Raw genomic sequence first — 17,387 nt, 5'->3', positions numbered from 1 at the left:
AAGGACTGTATTGGCCAAACTAAATCTAACTATTACACTCACATGATTTCTACCAATGAAGGAACACCAAGTCATTGTTGTCACTACTTCAGAATATCACACAACCCCAGGGCCGGATTAAGACCCTTAGATGTCCTCAACACTCAGTAATTTTAGTGCCCCCTTACACTAGTAATTCAAAATATTAAAACAATAACAAACTAGAAAATGAAGTTTTATTTTATTGTCGAAAATTCAAAATTAAACGAAACATACTTATAGTAAGAAAGAAAATAATATTTACTTTTGTACGCTTCATTTTATTTTTAACTTAATAATTTTCTCCTACTTTTTTTCCTTGCAAACTCTTTGATTAGATCTTCATAATCAATCTTACGTAACATATCTGCTTCTATACATAATACAGATAACTTTTTTACTAAGAAAGATTTAGTTACAAAATTTACACAGAATATTCTTTAAACCTTATATTAAGAATGTGTGTAAAAGATTTGCTAAATAATAAACGCAAAAGCTATAAATAAATTAAATAATAAAAATGGTAAAAATTCATGACAGTTAAAGTCGTACACCAATGTAATGCTTAGAGCGGTTATATGCTTTACAAACTGCAAAACTGCCGCCTCCATGTTGTAAACTGAATAGCTTTAATTGTTTTAGTACCTAGGGGTCATGAAAATTGTCGTATCAAAATGAGACGAGGACCAAAATTTTCGTGAAAATCTCTAGTTATTGATGAAGCAAACCAAATTCCAAAATATCAATTAGCGCAGACTTTGTTTCAGCTTTTTTGAAATTTTTTACATCTCGTATTTAAGGATGTTTTAGGTCTCAAAGTGACTCCAAAGTGGCTTAAATGGCTACAAATATTAATTTTATCTGCCATTATTCTAAGGACTACAAATTATCCAATCTCCTGACAAAACCTGTAGAAATTGACTTTAACCCCAAAATTGATTTAAAAATGTATTTTGTGACGCATTGCTTTTCGATAAAGATCTGATCGCGTTTTTATCATTATTTGAAGAGAAAATGGCATACAAAATTTTACAAATTTTAACGTTTGGGGTCAATTTTAAAGGTTTTTTTTTTAAATGTACAGTTTTCATTTTGACATGAAAACTGTAGATTTACCATTTTTGATTATTTAATTTATTTATGGCTTTTGAGTCAATTTAACAAATCTATTCACACATATTCTTAGTACAAAATTTGAAGAATATTTTGTGAAAATTTGTTCATAAATCCTTATTAGTTAAAAAGTTATAACAATTTTATCCAATAGTAATCAGCTGTACGATTTTCACTTTTACATAATGTAAATGAATTTTAAAATATCAACGAACAAAATTAAATAGACTTACCAGAATATTTTTTCCTCAAACTGGAACGATTTTTTGTTTTTTGCTTAAATCAGAAAATAACGCTTTCTACGCACTAGAAATTTATTTTAAGTTAAATAACAGAAAATTCACGAAACACAACAATTACGTGATAATCATTTTTAATCAACTATTAACTATTATTTAAAAACATAAAAACATATTGTTTTGAATCAAATTATTTTCACAATATTTTGACATAACATGGCGTTTAAGGGAATCGCCATAAAACGCGAATTCCCCATCGTAGATGGCACCAGTATGCAGAACGCACTGTGTAAGGCGCAATCTACCAACAGTGATGGCATAGGGAGGTACAGGGAGGCATTATTCATTTTTCATTAAATTTTGAAAATGGCTATAAATTTAATTAATTCAGTAGTTTAAGTGATAAATTCGGCCATGAAAACTGTTTGTGGTGTCCCCTTTACCCTTGATGCCCTAAGGATGTGCTTACTTTGCTTATATAGTTAATCCAGCACTGCACACCCCCAGATTCTTTACCTTCTCACCTTTACTCAACTGATTTGTGCAATTCCTTTATGTCCTTTTTTAATGAATAAATCCAGAAGATTCACCAGTCTCTCTGTAAGGATCCTCCAGTACTTCATTTGAATTTCACCCACCAACTCACTCATTTTCCTCTTTTCAGCTTCCTACCTTCTCAGAAATCTCCGATCTCGTCTGTAAGTCTAAGCCATCCACCTGTCAACTGGACCCCCTCCCTACAGTTCTGGTCAAAGCCTGCCTCCCCTCTCTGGTCCCCCTTATCTCTGCTGTAATCCACTCTTCTCTCACTACTGGTTCTGTTCCTTCATCTTTTCAGCTTTCTACCTTCCTACAGAAACGGCAGTTTTCAAACTTACTGACGACCTCCTTATGGCAGCTAATTCTGATTTAATTCTTATTCTCATCCTCCTTGATTTGAGTGCGGCCTTTGACACTATTTGTCACACGACTCTTCTCAATAGATTATCTTCGATTGGCATTACCCACACTCCACTAGACTGGTTCAGATCCAATCTCTCAGGCCGCACTCAGTTTGTTCAGCTTAAAACTTTCACATCGCAGCCCACCGCTGTTACTTCAGGTGGGCTCTGTCCTGTGGCCTCTCCTTTTCATTAATTACCTCATTCCCCTTGGTAATATCTTTCATAAATATAACATTAGCTTCCAGTGTTATGCTGATGACACCCAGCTCTACCTCACTAGCAAACCTACTGCTTCCTTTCCACCCTCCTCACTTACTGATTGCATAGCAGAAATCAAATTCTGGTTTTCTTCAGATTTTCTTAAATTAAATAACAACAAGTGACAAAACTGAGGTTCTCTTCATTGGTACAAAATCAACATTATCCAAAACTGATCATTTATCCTTTGTTATTGATAATTCCTCTGTCTCCCCTTCCCCACAGGTGTCATCCTTGACAGTACTTATCCTTTCAGTCCCACATCAATAACATCTCCCAGTCTGTGTAACGTTAATCGTATTCGCCCCTCCATCACTCCACACACCACCGCTCTCCTCGTTCATAGCCTTGTCACTTCTCCTCTGGATTATTGCAATTCCCTTTTCTTTGGTCTTTCTCGCAAATCTCTTTATAAGCTTTAACTGGTCCAGAATTCAGCTGCCCTCATCATTACTAGAACCCCCTATATTCACCATATCACTCCCGCCTTGTAGAAGCTTCACTGGCTTCCAGAAGTTCAGAAATCAATTCAAAATTCTCCAACTAACTTTTAAGGCTCTCCACAACCTCACCCCTCCATATCTGCCTGACCTCCTCCATGTTGCCATTCCCTCCCATACCCTTAGATCCTCTTCCTCCATTCACTTGACTGTCCCCTTCGTCCGTCTTACCACCATGGAGGGCACAGCATTCAGTTACTCTGGAACTCACTACCACCTGAGCTTAGAAATATTGAATCATTCTGACTTTACAAATCTAAACGTAAAACTCATTTGTTTAAGACGGCTTGTCCTCTTTGATTACAATTACTCTGTCTGACTTTAACTTTTGTGTTTTACTTTTATTTATAATCTGTGTTTTGTCCATTGTTCAGTGTCCTTGAGTGTTTAGAAAGACACCTACAAATAAATAAAATGTATTATTATTATTAATATTATCATTATTATTATTATTATTATTAATGTTTGGTGTTGTCTGTTGATGTTGTCTGTCTGTATACACTTGAATACGTACATTTTTAGTTGTCCTTAAATTATAAATACATTTTATTTTTCGACTGTGACTTGTCTCTGGTGGAGTTTGCATGTTCTCATTGTCTTCATGTGGGTTTCCTCCTACAATCAAAAGACATGCAGTTTAGGTGGACTGGGGCTTTGGCACATTAGCTCTATTGTGTGTGTATTCAACCTCGATTTTCTTGTTATTCCTCTCTTCTTAGGGAATCAGAATTAGGGGGGCTTTTATAAACACGGCCTGTTAAAGCCCACTGAGACACTCCTTGGGTGATTTGTGGATATGCAAGAAAAGAGAAATTGTGTTCTTTCCAGTGTGAGGTGCGCAGAGTGAAGAGTAAAGCAGACAGGCCTGTTCCTTGTGCTGCTCCAGTGTTGCTCACACAGTCCTTGAGTCGGCCTGACAGATAGTCCCATCATCAGGACACCACAGGCTCACCCACCTGCACATCTCTGAGCTGACCCCTTAACAGCGATGGCTGGGTGGTCTTGAAGGCTCTGGTGAAACCAAAAACACATAAACATAATAAATACCTCTGTTATAAGAGACGAGATGTGATCTTTCTGAAGAGACTTTTTGTAAGTCCTTAGAGACAGAAGTAAGATCCGCGAGATGGAGACTTTGGCCATCTCAAAAGTCTACAAAAAAATGATAGTAAAGATCACATTCACACAAACAAACTGAAATTATTACTCAGTGAAATAACAGAACAGCAAAATGAGATTGAATATATTGTTTGGAGTGAAACTTTAAGTCAGAGACTTGTAGATTGTCTAATTCATGTTGCCATCAGGGAAAAGTAATGTTTCTTCCCAAAGAAGAGGCCTCTCAGCGAGAATTAAAAGATTTGTGGTTTTGTGAAAGTGAAATCCACGTATGCGGTCACACTTGGGTCACAGAGTGGCACAGATACACAGGAGATTTTAGAGACAAACGTTATTCAGACACTTCAAACAAACACAAGTCTCTTTCAGGAGTGAATCGAGCTCCATGTGCAGTCTGGGTGAGAAGAGAGACAAGGCAGTGAGACAAAAGGACAGGTGCTGTACAGGCTTTTAAATGTTTGAAGCGCCGCACAAACCAAACCTGCGGGTGGGTGAGCGAAGTGAGCAGGGGGCAGAGCTCATTAGTTTAATTAAAAATAATAATCTGTCACCTAAACAAAACACCTGAGGTAAGTAACATACAAAAATATCATTTCTGAGTTTGAAAATTCTATTAGGTTGCCTTGTAGATCCTCTAATTATTGACATGACGTGTTTAAGTCCTCCTGGCCTTTCACCAGTTTCTTTACTTTACACTCCAGTTTGTTTTTATTATTTTGGTGTTGTGTGAATTTCACATTTCCCAGTTTGTCGATGTGATGTCTTCTAAACGTCAAGAACTAAGTCACACACCTGTGTGCCTTCAAACTGTCTTCTGTATTCGATGCACTCTTCAAACCAAATTCGATTTTACATCAATTAAATTAAACTTTCTTTAATCTTTATTGTCATTCCTGTTTGTTAAATCAAATCTAAGTTGTGTCATGAAATGTCAAACAAATGTTTTGTGAAAATATCAGGAGTCAGAAGAGAAGAAGAAATCACAAAGTTAACGTGAATTCTGATCTGACCACGCGTGTCCTCTTGTGTGTCCAAAACAGAGACAGCTGGGGGCGACACTGAGTGACATCAAGAGGAGACTTGAGGAGAGAGAGAAGACACTGAAGGAGACGATAAGGACGATGGAGGAGATGAAGGTGAGTGGAATAGGAAGACAACACTTAATATCGAAGAGAGGAGTAATAAATGAGAACTTGAAGAGCAGCAGAGCTTCACTGGTGATGATGAGTAGGGACACGAGAAGGGAGAGTTAGAGAAGACGTTGTGTGGTGTCCTTCATGGCCTTTCACTGTTGACAGAATCCCAGGTGTTACTCAGTGGAGACTCAGACAGCATCACCATAAAGTCCTCTGATATTCCATCAGCTGCTTAAAGGAGACTTAACTCTACTAACAGAAACTCACACTGAAGGTCAAAGCTGATGTTCTGAATTAGATCAGCGGGCACAACGTCCATTAATGGTCTAAGTTGTTTTTATTTTAAAAATATCATTGCATACAATCAAGTTCAACTTATACCACAAATGACTTTCAAAGTCAAAATAAAAAATAAAAATCAGAAAGTTAAAACAGAAATCTAAACAACAAAAAAAATGTAAAAAATAAAAAACTACCAAACAGAATTCACACTGCAACCCAGAAAAAGAGAGAAGAGCCGAGAGCTGGGACAAAATTCATAATAATTTAGAAAAATAAATAAATAAATATCCTGCTGTGGGTTGGCACCCTGCCCAGGATTGATTCCTGCCTTGTGCCCTGTGTTGGCTGGGATTGGCTCCAGCAGACCCCCGTGACCCTGTGTTTGGATTCAGCGGGTTGGAAAATGGATGGATGGATAAATAAATAGATAGATACAAATGCAGAATTTTCTTTTCCCCTGCTATGGTTGCTTATTTTAAAGTTTTATTAATTAGATCTTGCTATATTTTATAAAGGTTTTGAACAGATCTTCTAAGTGAGAATTTGTTTTTTTTAAATGTCAGACATCAGTGACCCAGTGACTTATCACAGGTGGGCTGGGGGTCTTCAAGTTCAGCAGGATAAGTCCATGAGCTCACAGTGTGGTCAAGGCAGTTACAGTCAATGTGTCCTCCTCCACTTTAGGCCCCTCTGGTAGCCCACCAACCACAGCTGTTAGTGAGTTAGGAGTGATTGTGACCCCATGGCTGTCTGATTAAACATTCAAACATTTCGGCCCTAAATGATGTTATTTTGTTGTCCTCACTAAACATGTTGCCCAGTGAGGCTGTAGCTCGATTACCACACTCGCAGGTTGGATTCTTCCAAATTTTAAATGAGATAAATGTGATCAATGAAAGAGTCGAAGGCAGATGGTTGAATACTTCGCACATATGGAGCTGGATTGTGTTCTATGCAGGACTGACTTCCACTCCTTTTCTGAGATATTCATTCAAAGGTCCTATTCCCGCTATATCCTAGGACTCTTAAAGGGGAGATTCTTTGAAATGTTTTTATATGTTGATGAGATGTTGACTGACTCCTCAAGACTGATTAGGATTTCTTCTGGAAAAGAAATGGTTGGGAGGTGTGGAAAACTGGGTATGTTTTTTCAGTAGATTTTTGTTGTCTGTAGCTTCTGTAAACTTTTCTAATAATAGTGGAGCTAACTTAGTTGAAAACGTCTTTATAAAATTCCACTGGTTGTCATCAGGGCCTGTTGTTTTCCTTCTTTGGAGTGAGTTTAGAGCATCCAGTAGTACCGAGAGTGTCAGAGGTTTGTCCAGATCCTCTTCACTAAGAGTGTCCAGCTGTCGTACTTGCATTACATCAAAGAACTCCTCAGATTGTGTATTGTCTTCTTTAAACGGAGTAGAATATAAAGACTTAGAGTACTTGCTAAATGTGTGACTTATATTTCTAGGCTTATCACCTTATCTCCAGTTGCACTGGTAATATTTCTGTTATTGAGTTGTAAACTTCTAAATTGTTGATTGCTGAGCTAAGACCTTATTAGCCTTCTCTCCATGTTCACCATAATGATGTTGCAATTTAAAGATGAGTTGTTCAGGTTCTTTTGTTATCAAGAGGTTACATTCTGATTGGAGAGCCTGTCTTTTCTTGCAAAATACCTCATTTGGAGTGATGGGATATTCTTGATTTATTCTGTAAATCGTAATGGTCTTCTCTTGTTCATTGTTGTATATTTTAGTTTTATTATAGTCCATAGCTTAAGGATCTCCACTGTTTTACTGAGTGCAGACTTTACATAACGTACACCTCCAAATGTTTTACTTCAGCTTTAATATTTTATCGCAAAGGACAGTAAGGTTGTCCAGTGGTGGCATCTGCTGAATCTCAGATCCATTTTCCTCCATTCCGTTTCCATGTGGAGTTTACCTCTTCATGCAGTATCTCAGTGGGTTTCTCCCAGTTATTGAAGATCGTCCACCACATCCTCACATTTCAGTTTGGTTTATTGCCAGAAACTCCAAATTGGCTTCCATTGTAATCACTAGTGTAGCTCTCACCCTGTAGTGATCTGGCAGACTGTCTATGGTAGCACACTCTCCGATGCCCAGTTCTGCCAGGATTCATTTTTGTGAAAGTTCTCATCCAGCAGAGACAGAAGTCTTCACACACATTTCTGTGCCCAGACAGACCAAACTTATCCAACCAAATTTATTTAACAAAGACTCACATTAATCTAACCATCCAGTGTACTAAAGTACTAAACACAGCTGGTCCAGACCAGTGGGGTGTGTCTTTAGTTCAAAGAAAGAAGGCGGGGCACAATCTGCCACTCAACACTGTGTAGTCCAATCCAGACAAAGAGGTGACAGCTGAAGAAGTAGAAGTGAAGGAGAGCCAACCTCACAGACCGACCTTCACTTTGGTTTATGTTTCTACGCTCGTCTGCTTTTGTTGTTTCCTCCTAGAATTCCTGCTTATTACTGACACATGAAATCCCCTCTCTACACCAATGATGACTGTGACATTTTCAGCCAGCATTCCTTCCACTAGATGTTGTTCAAAGTCTTGTTTCATGTCTTTTTTGTTTGTTTATGTTAATGTTGATTTGGTTGAGTATCTGCTTTATTATTTGTTTTTGATTTAGTTTATATGCTGCCCATGTTATGTTCCATCTGGTTTGTGTGTGGTTCACCAAGAGGTGGACCATCTGCCAATCACCACCACCAGCTTCCCTTCCACCTTATAAACTCAGAGGGTCTCCCACAGATTCAATTGTGAATGTGCTCTGTGAGTTTGAAGAGTTCTTGTGTTCTTTTAGCTGTGCCTTATGCTGTTGTGATTTTCTGGATTTTGTCAGCCTGTGGTTTGTTCTTCAACAAATGTCTTTGGATTCTGTTTGGAAACTTTGTTAGTTTTGGATTGGGATGTTTGGATCAAATGAGTGTCTGAGTATTTGGAATACAACTTTATGAAGAATAAATCTTTAATTATATAAAAATTCTATGAGGGCCATTATCTATCTATCTATCTATCTATCTATCTATCTATCTATCTATCTATCTATCTATCTATCTATCTATCTATCTATCTATCTATCTATCTATCTATCTATCTATCTATCTATCTATCTATCTATCTATCTATCTATCTATCTATCTATCTATCTATCTATCTATCTATCTATCTAATGTGCTCAGTCTTATGTGTGGCATAGGCTGAACTTCTGATCACTTTGTCACTACTGCTCCTCAGCTTTTTACCAACGTCTTTAAATTGTTCTGCAGTACTGGTGGTCCGATCCTAACTCTGATCCTAACTTTTCCACACATGTTAAAATGACAACTGTCTCCATCAATCCCTGTTCTGGCCAGGATCTTATCCACCCAACCAGGGAGGTTTTCCACATCTGTACCAAAAGGCAAAACACCATATGAGACTTTCTGTATTTGGTGTAAACCTTCATCTAAATTCCCTAATAATAAATCTCATATTATCATGTCTTCCTCATTCTAGTGGCTGGTTAGTAGGTGACCTTTTAGTGCTTCTCATCCTTGCCTTCTATCACATAGTTATGTGAGTCACTGTCCAGATGTGCAAAGTTGTAAAAACAGCAGAACACCTCCAGCTTTGGGCTTAGTGATCCTGGACAGCAGGCACCTTTTACCTCACATTTACTTCCCACATAGAACACCACACCAGGTGTCATCATATAAGTATGAACCATAGTTACAATAGAAAATTCATTAGTAATATTTCAAAGTACCTAAATGAAGTAGAGATACATCAAACATGGAAATAAAGACTCACAACTCTGAGCTTCTTCTTCTTATTATTCTTGTTCTTGTTCTTGTTCTTGTTCTTGTTCTTGTTCTTGTTCTTGTTCTTGTTCTTCTTCTTCTTCTTCTTCTTCTTCTTCTTCTTCTTCTTCTTCTTCTTCTTCTTCTTCTTCTTCGTCCTACTCCACAACTAACCTCAGTCCGAGCAGGAGATGCCATTTTTAAAGGGTGACTTTTATATAAACTATCAGGTCAAATGGAGTCCTTACAAGACAGTACAGGTGTCCACAGCAACTCCTGCCATTGGCTCTCAAGATCCTTCATAAGGAAGCCTTTTTTGACTGTGTGTCTCATAAAGTTCTGCAGTTTCCTTAATAGCAGCATCAGCAGAGTGATGATGTTACTCAGCATAATGGAGGGAACATATTGTCTGGGTGGCAGTCTGCAACTGACCTTCCTTCTGCAAATAAATTACCACCAGTCACTCCAGCCAATTCAAACTGTCCTTCAAACATCAAAATAACAACAAATGTGCCTCATGATTGGTTATTCTTATCAGGTGATGCAATTCTAAATCTTTATCCTATTTATTTAGATGTCTGTGGTAAGAGAGGTGGAAGAAAATGAGAAGAGCTTCACTGCTCTGATACGGTGCATTGAGGAAGCCCACAGGAAGCTGACTGAGAGGATCAGAGAACAAGAAAAGAGAGAAATGGAGAAGGCTAAAGGAGTCATGGAGCAACTGGAGAAGGAGATTAAGGAGTTGAAAAGGAGAGAAGCTGAGCTGAAGGAGCTTTCAGAGAGCAAGGACCATCTCCACTTCCTGCAGGTGAGAGCGACACTTCACAGGGAGTCTGATCCGACTGGGGTGGGTGGGACAGGAGAACATTTAGAGAGAATTTTTAAAGAACTGAGGAGTTTGAACAACATGACAAGAACAGGCCATTTAGCCCAACACAGACCATCTTTTCATATTTCTTTAACATTTCAAATTTTCTTTTTACAAATATCTCAAAGTTGTTTACTCTATGTACATGACGGAGAGATGAATCTACAGCTGGCTGGGTGAAAAAGTGATTTTTTTATTAAGTGTAAAAGATGACATCTTATAAGGATGGTGCCAACCCTTCTGCCAGGCCACCTCCTGATGTCTCCATCCTTAAACTGATGAGATTCAAATCCTTCAGCATTTCCTCACAGCTCAGACCCCACAGTCCAGTCTCATCTCTCATTTCTCATCTTTCTCATGTGTATTTCTCTCACACTCCACACAATAGTCCTGATGTCGACTGTGTTTCACATACGTTAGTGAGATTGTCTTCTTTATTTACACTCCACACATGGTGGTTGCTAAATAACTCAGCTTTCCGTAGCTTTCTCTCTTTTGTATGGTTGATGATGATGATGATGAATACACAAATGCTCCAAGGATTTCCTTACAAGTCACACTTCTGAGCTGCAGACCTTCAATTATAAAACCATATTAAACAGCTTTCTCCCTACATGTGTTAGTCTTTACATTTAATATAATTTAATTTAATTTAATTTAACTTTTTCTCAGAACCATAAAAAGCCGAACACCTTGTTTTGTGTGCCAAGTCAATTCTGGAACCACCTGCCCCCTCAGTCCCTTTATCGTGACTCTCTTATCATGGAGCCCTGTATGAAAAGCTCATTGATAGTTAAGGTTGATAATCTCTGATGCTCCACTACACTCCACCAAATATTCTCTCATAAATAAACAACAAGTCAATGACAGGTGTTCTCACCATCTAAACCCACACTGACTGCCCACCACACTGATCCTTAATTCAGAAGAGCCCCCTCTTATAAGTATTATTTACTTTTAAATGTCTCATTTCTGAAATCTTGTCCCCTCTTCTCTCCTGATGCAGACTTTCTCATCTCGCTGTGTCCTTCCTGCTGATGGAGACTCGCTGAGCTTCACTGTCACCGCTGATTTCTCATCTGAGGACCTGAGAAAGGAGCTGTCAGGTCTGACAAAGAGTCTGGAGAAGATCAGCCAGTGGGACATCATGACAAGGACTCCATCAGGTACAGCGTCTGGTGACATTGTGTTTGTTATTGAAGTCCATTAGGAGGACCAGAGTGACAATAAGAGGACACTGAAGAAGGCCTGCTCTTTAACATTTATCTGCCATCCTTTGCTGTTTATTATTTTTACTATATAGTGCCTTTCACATTCATTAGCTGAGTGATATAAAACTCTCTTAATAATCAGTTGTTCCTAATCAGATGTTTTGGAATTTTAACTTGAAATGTTATACTCCTTATACTTTTTCCATGTATTCTCTTAAAATGTCCTTTATGCACTTCATTTTGAGATTCTTTTTATTTCCTTTGCTTTGCTCACCTTAAGATTAATGAACAGAAATGTGTTTTAAATGGCTAAGCCGGCTCAGTGCACAAATTAATTGTTTATTTGAGAACAGAGAAGACGTTAATGGAATCAAATTGAGCTCAGCGTCAGTGCTTTATAATATCAGAACATCTCAATCTGCTCCTGCTGTCTTCTCTGTCCATTACATTCTGCTGGATGGAGTCCACGTTAAAAGTTCACGTTCATCCATTTTCAGCTGTGCTCCCCCTGGGCTCTCGTGTTTTATATTCCTGCTGTTGTTTGCTCAGAAGTCGTGTCTCCCACTGACATTTAAAAGGATTTTACTCACCAAAAGCATTTTATTTGATTTAATTTGGAAGTGAAGATAAGAAAATTGGATGACTGCGTCAGAACTCTGAGTACTTGAGGACCACCTGAACATTTCAGTGAGTGCAGCCTCAGAGTAAAACACACTTTATAAATTATGAATTACGTACGTTTACACATAAAGACAGCGATTTGTTTAAACACAAACTACAATCAAGTAGCCAAGCGCACAGGGTCCATCCTGGCCGTCCACCACATTAGACATAAACTGTATGTGTGTATTGTGAAAATAAGCAGAGAGAGTGGGCACAAAGAGTTGGGGTACCACCCTGAAATACCCCATTTAATGATGAAGATGAAATAAAAAGCACAAAGACGGAGCACAATGATGACGTCTGCTGCAATCAAAGGCTGTCAAGTTAAAGTCACTTGTGAGTCGGAGCTCCGTCTTCCTCAGTCACAGATCTGTAATGAACACCCACTTCTGGTGACATTTTATAGTGGTGTCACAGAAGAGGAGGAGCTTAATTAGAAGGCTATGGAAGTGACGTCACTCGTCTTGTGGCCTGTGAACTCATTGACGTGATGACATTAGCAGGAGCAGCACCCTCTCGACTCAGGGTGGGATTTCTTAACTAGATGGAGATCTGAAGATGTCCCCAACTGTACCTGCTTATCAATATGTATAAAATACAGGATATTTATGACATTGTATGTCAGGACAAACACCAAGACATAGGGTTCAAGATACCCTCTGTAGACCTCTGTGATCAAATTGTGGTGAGGAGTAGAGAAGAGCAAAGAGATAAAGTCATTTGTAAAGCTCTGAGTGGTCCCAGCAGCACAGCAGCCTGAAGCATTGGGAAATGAAAGAAGTTTGGAACCAACAGGACACTTTCAAGAGATGGCCAGTCTGAGTAACTGGTAAGGAAGGGCCTTGGCCAGGGAGGTGACCAAAAACCTAATTTGTCACTGCAAAAAAACTTCAGAAGTCCTCTGCTGAGATGAGAGAAACTGTAGGTAGGACGGCCATCTCAGCAGTGCTCCACAAATCAAGCGTTTATGGTAGATGTGGCCAGGCAGAAGATACTCTCGAGTAAAAGACAAATGACATCCTGAGAGCATCAAGGGAAAGATTCAATGATCTGATGAGACAAACATTCAACTCTTTAGACAGAAGACCAAGCAGGATGTCTGGAGAGGACCAGTCACTGCTCACTACCTGCCTAATGCCATCTCTACAGTGAAGATGGTGATGACAGCATCAGGTTATGGGGACAGGTCAGTGACAAGTCAGAATTGAGGGGAGGAGAAGTTCAGTCAAATACAGAGAGGACCTTAAAGAAAACCTGTGACCTCAGACTGGGCTATGGATCAACGACCTGAAGACCACAGCCAAGACAACTCTGGAGTGGCTTTGTGACAAATCTGAGTGTCCTTGAGTGACCAGACTGAGACCCCACAGAACAGGAGAGACCTGAAGATGGCAGTTCACAGACGCTTACCTTGAAATATAATGGAGTTTGAGAGGATCTGCCAGGAAGAATGGGATCAACTGGCCAAATACAGGAGAGCAAAGGGTGTAGTGACAGTCATGAAGACCACCTAATGGGCTTCCACAAAGATCTGAATGAAGTGTCTGAATACTTCTAGGAAGGAGACGTTTCAGCTTTGATTTGTAATAAATATGCAGACCTTTCTGAAGACCTGCGCTCACTTTGTCATTATGGTTACTGAGTGTAGACTGATGAGCACAAAGACACATTAATCCATTTAAAATTAAATCAACAACACGGTAAAGTGTGCAGAAAGTGAGGGGTCTCAATACTCTCTGACTCCCTGTATATTTATTATTAATATGAATATTCAAATCGACATTTGGCCTAATTTACCAGCCCTTGTATATTTTATAAATGTTTTATTTGAACTCCTCTGTATTTGTAATACGTGTTTAAGAACTAAACTAAGATCCCACAATGCCATCTTCACAGTTTCCATTCTTCTTCTCTTTTCTTTTTATTTTCAGCTCATGAAGCTCCAGTTTTCACCCTCCAGCCTCCTGAACCTCAGAGCAGAGACGACTTTTTAAAATGTGAGTTTGTGCTTTGACTGAATGGATCATCACAATAAAAATCATTGAAGTTTTAATAGAGCAGGACAGGCTTAGGATATGAAAGTCTGAGTGTTGTGTGACTGAGGGGCTGAGAGTGATGGGGGTCCTGTGACTGGTGCATTATGGGATAGAGAGACTCAGACAGTGAATCACCAAAGCCGTCTGTTGAACCCGAGTCTTGATGTGTCCAGAAATGTTTAAAAAGGGAAAAGTAAAAAATAAAATCCACGTCATGGGGTGCACTTACTTTATCACACAACTGTATATACAGACACAGTATTAGTTAAAAAATGAAACACAATTGTATGTGAAATAAGTTAAAGCTGACAAAAGTCCTCGTCATCCTCCATTCTTTACTCCACAGAGCAGACACTTTGCTTTGAATTCTCGACTTCACAAATTTTAAACATTAAAACAAATGAAATGGCAGAGAAAATTATTGGGGGTCCTTAGAAGTTCAAAGACCCCACTGGAGTGTCGTGACATCTCAAGCTGACTGATTCTTCAAATGTGTGTGACCGGGGTCTTCAGTCACTCAGTCAAGTCCTCACTCTGCTGTGTTGTGTCCTTGTGTGCCTCACACTGAACGAGGAGAAGAGAAGAGGAGGAGATGAAGAAGGTCACAGCCAAAGGTGGTCAAGGTGAAGACTACAAGACCACCTCCACAGAGCTTCATGTTCCAGTGAATACAGCTGCTAATATTCTCAAGATGTTTTGGGGTCCATAGAACTGTAGCCCACCTCCCTGATGAGACCACCAGAGTAAAGCTGACCTCCGATTGAACAGAAGGAGAGTTTAAATGGTGGAGAAAATGCAGTGTGGTGTGGTGGTGAAGACTTTGGAATTCAAACCGTGAGGTTGTGGGTTCAAATCCCACTACTGACACCACTGTGTGACCTCAGCAAGTCACTTCACCTGCCTGGGCTCTGATTGGACAACAAAAAGAAAAGGAAACAATGGAATCTGAGATGATGGGAGTCACCTTGGAGAAGAATGACAGTGAAAAAATAAAAAGAGATGACAGGAAACACACGAAAGAAAGAAAGAGAGACAATGACAGATGGGAAAGGCACTATATAATAGATAGATAGATAGATAGATAGATAGATAGATAGATAGATAGATAGATAGATAGATAGATAGATAGATAGATAGATAGATAGATAGATAGATAGATAGATAGATAGATAGATAGATAGATAGATTATAAATAGTAAATTCTGATTGCAGCTTTTACACAAATAATTGATGTGGTTGTGAAGTGTGACAGTGGATTGATTTTAAATTTAAGAGGTGGACTGTGACAATAAAACATGTCATTTAATAAAGCCAGCGGTCAGTGTGGACAGTCCATTAGACCTTTGACCTCAGTGGTGACCTTATGTTGTTTCTTATCATTTCTGACGACTCAGATGACTTTCAGATGACTGACTTGCCTGCCTTTCTCTTTGTTGTCTGTTGTTATTTTTGTTTTTTACGTTCTCTAAATTCCATTACTTACCACTAACACTATTTTCTTGTCCCCTTTCACTTCATTTCCTTTTTCTTTTCAGTGTCTTAGCTTTGAGCACACACACTCAGTCTGTCACATTGCTAATTCACTGTCACCCGTCACCATTTCACCACCGTGACACTTTTTATTTTTTTTCCCCTTTTTATCCCCACCTTTAATTCTATTTTTGAGGTCTTTACCTTTTTTAAGGCCATTTGTTTCCTTGTCCTTCTTTAATCCTCCTTTCTTCCACTCCTTCCTTTTCACATTTCTGTACAATGTCTGTATTGTTATTTTCCTGTTATGAATCCCCAGTTCATTCCTCCACCACCACATATTTTCTTTTATTATTTTGATCATTTTCCATTCCCTTCTTGTCATTTTTACATTTAACTCCTTCCCTACTAACCATACAACACTCCTTCTTTTGTCATCCCCTCTTTTCCTGTCCTCCCTTTCCATTCCTTTAACCCCTCATTCCACACATCTCGTGTCTTTTTGCAGTTCCTAAACACATGCTCTGGTGTTTCCACCTCTCAGCAGTTCTCCCTCAGACATATTGAACTTTTCGTGACTCTCCTTTTGTACATGGCCGCCTGCGTCGGTAGGATTTCATGTAATGTCACCCACCTGAGGTCTTTTTGTTTATTTGTTAATTCTTTGTCTCATTTTGCTCCCACACTTTTCTTGCTTGCTCTTCAGTGAGCTTTTGGATTTTTAGTACCGTTTCGTCTTTTCCTTTATATTTTTTTAGGTCTTTTTTCTTTTCCCAAATTTTGGGATCTCCTTCCTCCCATGAATATCTTTTAACAAATGTTACTATTGTTTTATAATTTATTGGCATATTAAAGGCAATGGGTCTGCTATTTGTCATTTTTAATAATTTTGCTTTTCTCAATTCTGTGCCTAGCAGATATCTGATCATGTCCGCTAATTTCCCCGTTTTATTTAACGCCATATTAACAACAGTTGCTGTGTGTCTTAAAGCCAACTCCCTTTCTATATTCAGATCCTCTTTCCCTCCATTTTCTCTCCTTTTCTTTACCTTCCTCTTTGCCAATTTTTCACATTTTGACCCCCATAGAAACACAAAACACGTTCTTATAATTCTTCTTAATATTTTCTTTGGTGTATAAAACCCTTTGCTAAGTATGATAGTTTTGGATTATAACTGCCTTCATCACCAATATCTTCCCTTCCATTGACAAGTTCCTTATCCTCCAAACTCTGTTTGTTTGTTGATCTTTTTTCCATTTCTTTCCACCCCATCCTCTCCGTACTCTCGTCTCCAAATCTTATCCCTAATACTTTCTCCACATTTCATAACCTTATTCTTCCTTATGGTTTTTCTTTCCATTTCCCCCAAAGGACGCATTCCCTCTGATTGAGGTGTAACGTTGAACCTGACCCCCTCCATAAACACTTCTGTATGTTCTGTTACTTTATTTATACTCCATGTATCTCTGACTATTATTGTTATGTCATCCATATATGGAAACACTTTTATTTGTTGTCCCCCCCTTCCTGGTACTTCAACTCCTCTTATATTTGTGTCCCTCCTAATTTTATTTAATAAGGGCTCTATACACAGAATAAACAGCACTGCTGACAATGGACACCCTTGTCTTACTCCACATTTCTCCTGTATCTCCTCTGTTAGTTTGTTATTTACTTTTATCTGACTTCGTATATCTTTATCGACTACTTTTATCCAGTG

At 38.7% G+C, this 17,387-nt stretch overlaps 1 protein-coding gene across 1 annotated transcript in view; it reads left to right on the top strand.

Annotated features, from left to right (window-relative positions):
• Positions 1 to 17,387, top strand: part of LOC114643414 (uncharacterized) — a 1,023,859-nt gene that overhangs the window by 943,672 nt on the left and 62,800 nt on the right. Inside the window, exons 10-12 of the mRNA XM_051927698.1 lie at positions 9,993 to 10,226; positions 11,293 to 11,452; positions 14,092 to 14,157. Of these exons, the coding sequence (XP_051783658.1) occupies positions 9,993 to 10,226; positions 11,293 to 11,452; positions 14,092 to 14,157 (460 nt within the window). The remainder of the gene's footprint in view (positions 1 to 9,992; positions 10,227 to 11,292; positions 11,453 to 14,091; positions 14,158 to 17,387) is intronic.

This window comes from Erpetoichthys calabaricus, chromosome 5 (assembly GCF_900747795.2).
Source record: "Erpetoichthys calabaricus chromosome 5, fErpCal1.3, whole genome shotgun sequence".
Classification (NCBI taxonomy): Eukaryota; Metazoa; Chordata; class Cladistia; order Polypteriformes; family Polypteridae; genus Erpetoichthys; species Erpetoichthys calabaricus.
The sequence above is the reverse complement of the archived record's forward strand: the minus strand, read 5'-3'. Positions and strand labels throughout refer to the sequence as shown.